Raw genomic sequence first — 7,745 nt, 5'->3', positions numbered from 1 at the left:
AAGTTGATGAGAGGAAAACCAGGAACAAGATAAAGTGAAAGGGAATAACATCATAGATGCTTGGCCTTGAAAATAATTTAAGATTATTAAATATCAGTGAATAAGAGATTAGACCACAAAATAATAAAATAGGAGAACTGTGAAATTAAAAGTGTTACAGTCACAAATGATTACTAGATATTATTGCCGTGTTATATAATTATAATGGTATTGCTGTATTCCCTACTCTGCCTCATTTTAATGTAATCTCACTGAAGTCAAGACCATCTCACTTATGATAATGAAAAACCATGCCTTAGCCATAGTAGGAACACAGTGAGTTAAATGAAATTAAATACTGTTCATAGAAGAAATTACTGTTAATATCTAATGAGTAGTAGAAAATTTCTCCAGGGATAGTGTGATTGCAAAGAATCCAGCTATACATGTATCCCTGACTCCATCTTATCCTCACTAAATACAGTTGTTTTAGAAAAGTACAAAATTTTTAAAGCCTTATTTCCCTTTGAAAATCCTTGTTTCTTCAGAGCATCTAGTTTTATTAGGACAAAAGGAAAGACACTAGGAAGTCAGAGAAGGGAAGCCTTTGAAAGATAAAAGCTAGCAAGAGGCTTTTCAGAAGAAGGAAGCATGTGGGTGAGACTGATAGGTACCCTGGGTGCCAACTCTTAGATCCAAGGCAGATGGGTTTTGCTCTGCCCTTCAAATGCTTGTGTCTGGCCAACAATCACACAGCACAACAGCCAGATTCCAACAGTGAAAGGCAGAGCAAAGAGAATTTTTTTCCCCCTGGCACTTGTTGATCGTTGGATGCTATCTGCGCTGAAGATTTAGATTAAATTAATATTGCTGGCCATATGCTCTGTATACTGTGGTTATATAGTGTTGTCTTGGTTGCTAGCTACTTTGGATGCTGTGGCTAAGCAAATTGTTGCCTTAGCCACCAGCTTCATTTTTAGTACAAGTTCTGGCTTTTCTACATTTTTCCTTTTTCCTTTCTCCTCAGAAAACTCTTTTTGGGCACATACCATGCACTATACCTAGGTGTTGCTTAAATCCATTAATCCCAAGGAGATATTCATACTTCTTTTTTCCATTTTAAGTCACTCACACGTGGCAAAGGTCTGCCCATTTACTGATCAAAATGGATTTAGGATTGAAATGGTAGGTCATCTGAGTAGGTCTGAGTAGTCCTAAAAGGTCTACAACCATTTTCTCCTTTATTTACCCCCCAATAGCCTTCTTCACTTAATGTTTATCACTCTTTCAAGTGAAATCCAAGTGGTAATTTCTATTCATTAAGTGTGTCCTTTCTCAACTGCACTTTTAAAATATTGAACTTCATTGAAAGAAGCAAATAATCATATTACAAATGAGTTTAGACAATGATTTAAATTCTCTGAACTAAGAAAAAGATAAGACCAATGTGAAAATATTGGGCAGCTCATAAGGGAAACAGAGGAGTAACTAGAAAGAGGAGACAAAGTTTGATGCTGAATCATCACTAGATCCTAGAAAGTTTTTTCAGTAGCGGGCACAACAGATAAAGGATTCCATCCAGAACTTTCTTGAGGGGTGGGGTGGACTCTTGCTCTTTTTTTTTTTTTTTACAGTATTTGCTTTTTTGAAATGTAACTGAAAGTCATATCTTAATATATAACTAGAACAATGATTCCTCCCTGTTTACAAGAGGACCTTTGCTAGGCAAATACATCATCTTTAACTTTTATCTGTTGGCAGAGAATTCAATATAAGACCCTACAAATTTATACTTACAGATTATAAGCAAGGGGTACGTATCCATGTACTTTGATAGCAAAGGATTTTAAAAAATCTACAGGATACACCATTTTAGAAAGTTTACAATAAACATGTAGTATAATGCCATTTGTGTACCAACTTTTATGGTAAGAAGCCATAATTTTTTTCCACACTTTTTATTGTGAATTGAATGAAGGTTTACAGAGCAGATCATCAGTTTTATATTAGACAAATCATACATGTTGTTTCATCTCAATGATTGCAGTTCCCTCCATGTAACAACAGTTAGTCCATTTGCACTCTATTGTTTTTACTTCCATTCCACCATCCTTCCCAACCCTTCTGAACTTTGTCCTTAGGAAAATGTTGCCATATATTCTTTCAAAGAATGGCAAAGGGATTGCTTTAAAAACAAGCAAACAAGCTATAGGTATAGAATTTGTGTGCCATAGCTAGGTACTTAAGGATATAATTCATGCCATTCTGTATTTGGCCAATTAATTCTGTAGAACATCTGCACATGTATATCTCCAGCAGCTATGGTCTCTAAGCTACTATAATTTTATTTTTTATTATGTAAATAAAGATCCTTAGTGAAGCAACAGTTAAGCATTCAGCAGCTAACTGAAAGGTGATCCGAACCCACCCAGCAAAAGAAAGACATGATGATCTGCTTTCGTAAATATTACAGCCTAGAAAACCCTATGGATCAGTTCTACTTCATCACATGGAATCTCTATGAGTTGACATTTATTCAACAATAACTAACAACTACAATATTAGGTATTAACTGACTGGTCATGTGGACATTTTGTATTTTGGATTATAACGATAAATCTTTAGATTTGAAAGCATTGTTACTTTGTGTAATGGAATGTAATCATTCCTGACTTTTTAATAATGTTTTCAGATTACTTTGTAAAAAAGTTACGTCCATGAGGCTTGATCGTGTGAGAATCTAAACTCAATCATTTCTCTTCTTGATTTTGTAGTTTGTTAGGTGCTATAGAGTCAGTGCCAATGCATTGTGACCTGATGTGGAGCAGAAACACTGCCTGACCCTCTGCCAGCCTTATCATCATCCTTGTTAACTTAGTTTAGATTTTTTCCAGTTGAATTTTACTTAATCTAAAAGTATGTGTTTAAAATTCCATCCAATTGAGTATCTTTTTCAAGAGAGTTATCCTACTGCTACTGATTTGAAAAGAAAAAAAAATTTTTTTAATTGATAAAACTGCCAAGTTGGTGTGGTAGCGGTGGTAGTAAAAGTTGGAAGGAGATCTGTATGCTGTTGGAGGAAGATAGGGCAACATTGTAGGAAGATTTGAAGTCGATTTTTGGTAAAGTCAGTTCTTAAATTTGAAATAGAACATTTTAGAAGAAAATGAATAAAAGATGAATGCAAGGAAAATGCATCTTCACAAATTATAAAGTAATCTCAGTTATCTAGTCAGGAATTTTAATTTTTACTTCATAAATAAATATATTTTGTAATTATGAAGCTGAAATGAATCCATAATTACATTCAGTACCAAGTTTTAAGAAGTCTAGAAGATGTGACCAAAATTTTATCAATTTCTAATTCTTAGAACTTAACCCAATATCTTATAAAAAGTACCAAAACTAAATCCATTAACCTTGAATCAATTCTGACTCATGGCTGCCCTATTTAGAAAAGGGCACAATGACGCCTTAGAGTTTCCAAGGTTGTGAATCTTTATGGGAACAGACAACCTCATCCTTCTCTCATGGAGTGAGTGGCTAATGTCTTTGCCAGTCTTGTGTTTAGCAGCCTTTAGAGGAGTAGAAAGTCTCACCTTTTTCTCAAAGAGTGGCTGGTGGGTTTGAACTGTTCACCTTTTGGTTAGCAATCCAGTGCTTAGCCTATAGTGCCACCAATAACCCTTTATAAGAAGCACAATGCCTTTTATTAAGTAACTTTTCTCTGTTGAATGAATGAGTGAATAAATGAATGACCTGTCAGCCACATTTAACTTGCAATTTTACTTTGTGGATATATAATTGTGTGTCATTTTAAAAACTAATTTAAAATCCCAGCAAATGGCAAATTTGCCTTTGTGTTAGTTCTCTAGTGCTGCTATAACAGAAATACCACAAGTGGGTAAATTTAACAACCAAAATTTATTCTCTCACAGTTTAGGAGGCTGGAAGTCCAACTTCAGAGTGCCAACTCTTGGGGAGGCTTTATTTTTGTCAGTGCTGGGGAAAGGTTCTTGTCTCCTTTCAGAAGCCGTAGGCCCAGTATTCCTTGGGAATCTCCATACATCTTGGCATTAATCTTCTCCTGGATCTATTAGCTTCACAATGCAAGGACTCCTGGTCCAAAGAACGCACTGTATTCTCAGCTCTTCTATCTTGGTGGTAGTAGGTCCCTCTTTCTCTTCTCAAGTCTGTCTCCTTTTATACCATGTAATATACAAGGTGTGGCATGCCACACCCTTGGGGTTCTCCCATAAATTGAATCAGGGTGGTGGTGTGATTAAGGTGTTGTTGTTAAATGCCGTTGAGTTGATTCTGACGCATAGCAACCCTGTATAGGATTTCAAGGCTTTAAATCGTGGGAACAGAAATCGTCATCATTCTCCTGAGGAGTGGCTGGTGGTCTTGAACTGCTGAACCTTAATCCTCTATTGGTTTATCACATCATGGGGGATAGCTGCATCTCAACTGAAAACCACTGAGAATCCTGGCCCAGTAAAGTTGACATAAAACCTTAAGTATCATAGTCCTAAAAATATCAAGGACAAAATGGGGTTATGACTAATTGTTGTTTTATTCTTTCTAGTTTTGTGTATTTCCTAAATTTTCAACAATAAATGTTACATAACAAAATTTTTTCAAGATATATACATGGCTAGAATTTATCTGAAAATAAAGCATAATTCTCAGTTCTAATAGCTTATATTTCATCTGTTGTTCAAATTTCAAAAGGTCTTCTTTTACATCAAAAGCTACTTTAAAAAATTAAGGTAATTATTGCTAAACAATATATCTTGAGCTAATTAAAGGAGGTAGGACTTTCACATAATTTCAGCTGTCTATTCAAGAACTTAATTTTTTTTTTTTTGTATTAGAAAATAATTAATGTTTCTGCTTTTGAGCCAAAGCAGCATTGTTTCACTTTGTAGGTTAAAAATGATCATTTTTTGAAAATAGCCATGATACTATATTGAATGACAACTTTCTTTTTGCAAATATAATCATATTTGAGTGACTTAAAAAAAATACTTAAATCCAAACCACATGCTAACCTATAAAAACAATTCCTTGCTCTCCTTGATAGAAAAAAAAAATACATTGAACCAGGGTGGGTGAATATTTAGAACCACTGTGGCAGTGGTAGTTAAATCCTATGACTAATGGCGAGATTATCTGTCTAGGTGGACCACATGGACTTAGTTATCTTCCCACTGGAATGACACAATAGGGAGATATCTGATGAATATTATGGAACATCTGTGAATGGATCACAACTATGCCTGATGTGAATCATTCTTCCCTCAAAAATCTAAAGTTTAATAGTTAAAAAATTCCAAACTGTTGTCATATAAGCTGAGATGGTTGGCCTACTCTAAGCATTGTGAGGGAACAAACACAATAAAACAACTCAAACATTATGCTTGTAAGTGTTTTGTCTATGTTTTAGATGCCTACATTTAGGAAAACCTAAAAATGTTTGTTATTATTGAATACGATCAGTAAGAACCTTGAGTCACTGCAAACAATACAAAATACCTTTTTCATGTCTCACAACCATCATGGAAATGTCAGATTGAAGTCTCATGAGCTTGGCAGACTTCTTTTTCCCTGTCAGCTCTTTCACTTCAAGGGGCTTAATTGAAGGTATATATAACGTGATAACCAAGACACTTTGACCTACAAAATTTTGATGACTCTTAAGGGAACACATTTTGTGTCTCACTCTTTAGATGATTATTTCCTTCACTGAATTATTCTGTATCACACTGATTTCCCTAATTTGTGATCAGACTCTTTTCTTTAGGAGACTATTATTTAATAATAACTGATAGATACTGTGGGGCCAGGTGTGAAGCTGTGGTTTCCTGGATACAGTTAATGAGACTTCACAACTTTCTATGTATTCTAGGGATGGGATGGATGTGTTGGGTAGATAGCTTAGGTTGAATTTTTATTTCCTGCTACCTTGCTATGATCTGAAACTTTTGTCTTTTGTCTTATAGTTTGACTTGTTTCTCTTTGATGCAATCTCTGCCTCTTTTGGATCCTTGACAATAAAGAGAAATCAAGTCTGTATGAAGGATTCAACAGGATGTTTTTAAATAAGAGTGTGTGTTTGTGTGTGCCTCTGTATTTTGTGGATTGTGAGTATTGCCGTGGATATCTTTGCCAATAAATAATAAACATCTATTTAGAATTTTACAAATTTTATCAGAATGTTTTCAGCTGTGGTAAACACGTCACATTAACCAATTTTGAAGGATGAGATAAGCATTTTTTAAGTTATAGTCAATGTACGTGTCTCTTTGACAATGGTGTAATCAACACAGGGCTATTTCTACAAAGCAAGCAGACTAATGGGTTATGTTCAAAAGAGGCCCAGTGCAGTGTTTAATCTCTGGACTTTGTGAGCTTCTAGAGAAATAAATGTTATACATGAAAGCATAAGTAAAATGTGTACATGTGAGATGTTCTTAACAAAGACTAAATTGATGGGGTTTGTCCTTAAAAATACCAAAAAGTAAATTTGTCCCTACTGCTTTATTTTTAAATAAACATACAAACATTATTTTACAATGAAGCATCTTTGAACATTTTATGTGCTATTTTGGTTTATTGAAGTTGATTTTTTTTTTTTTTAAAGGAAAACAAGAAGAAGAATATACAAATGGGAATGCTAATCATTTTAAATTACCATTAGTTTCTTTTCTAGATTTGAAAAAATGTTTCTAAATATGAGACCAATAATTTTACCTAAAGTTACAGCATAATATCCAGGTCTTTTCTCCCTTTTTAGAAAAGCAGTCAAGTGTTTCTGGAACAGGTAAGACAGCAACGATCCAGTGAGGTTGATCCCCCACAGAGGAAGGCTATGCACACCTAACTTATTGAAATTAAACGACTCTTCAATTAATGATACCCTCCTTTTCTCAAGGTGCCCAAAGACAGGAGGTGGTCTGTAAAAGATTGGATGACAACTCCATTGTCCAGAACAATTATTGTGACCCTGACAGCAAACCACCCGAAAATCAAAGAGCCTGCAACACTGAGCCCTGCCCACCTGAGTAAGTAAGAGAAAAAAAAAGTGAGATTTTCTTCCAAGTACAAAGGAAAAAATTAGATATTCTTACTTGAAAGCATATTAATAAAAAGAAAACATTCTGTTGAAAACAGAAAATATCAACCAACTGTGGAAAAATTTCTATGATACCACATTTATTTATTTGTTTGCTTTTAATATACTTTAATTTTTAGAGCAGTTTTATAGTTACAGAAAAATTGTACAGACAGAATAAAGATTTCCCAATCCCACCACCACATTCCCCCACTCATCTGTAAGTTTGTCATACTGTGGTGGCTTGTGAGTTGCTGTCATTCTGAAAGCTGTGCCACCGGTATTTTAAATACCAGCAGGGTTGCCCATAGTGGACAGGTTTCAGATGAACTTCCAGACGAAGACAAACTGGGAAGAAAGAGTGCCGAACTACTTCTGAATAAATAGTAACTGAAAACTTTATGAATAGCAGAGAAACACTGTCAGATATAGTGCTGGAAAATGATTCCCTTAGGTTGGAAGGCACTTAAAATGTGACTGGGAAAGAGCTGCCTCCTCAAAGTAGAGTTGACTGTGATGACGCGAATGGAGTAAAGCCTGTGGGAGAAAAGACTGCGGGACCTTCATTTGCTGATGGGGCACAACTCAAAATGAAAAGAAACAGCTGTAAACATCCACTGAAAATCGGAACATGGAATGTACGAAGTAT

The 7,745-nt window shown here is 35.0% G+C and overlaps 1 protein-coding gene across 1 annotated transcript in view; it reads left to right on the top strand.

The window, feature by feature from the left end:
- The window catches only part of LOC102819479 (A disintegrin and metalloproteinase with thrombospondin motifs 6-like), a 530,326-nt gene that overhangs the window by 469,061 nt on the left and 53,520 nt on the right, over nucleotides 1-7,745 (top strand). Inside the window, exon 20 of the mRNA XM_006875298.1 lies at nucleotides 6,917-7,046. Within this exon, the coding sequence (XP_006875360.1) occupies nucleotides 6,917-7,046 (130 nt within the window). The remainder of the gene's footprint in view (nucleotides 1-6,916; nucleotides 7,047-7,745) is intronic.

Source organism: Chrysochloris asiatica, unplaced genomic scaffold (genome assembly GCF_000296735.1).
Source record: "Chrysochloris asiatica unplaced genomic scaffold, ChrAsi1.0 scaffold00318, whole genome shotgun sequence".
In the NCBI taxonomy this organism is placed as follows: Eukaryota; Metazoa; Chordata; class Mammalia; order Afrosoricida; family Chrysochloridae; genus Chrysochloris; species Chrysochloris asiatica.
The sequence above is the reverse complement of the archived record's forward strand: the minus strand, read 5'-3'. Positions and strand labels throughout refer to the sequence as shown.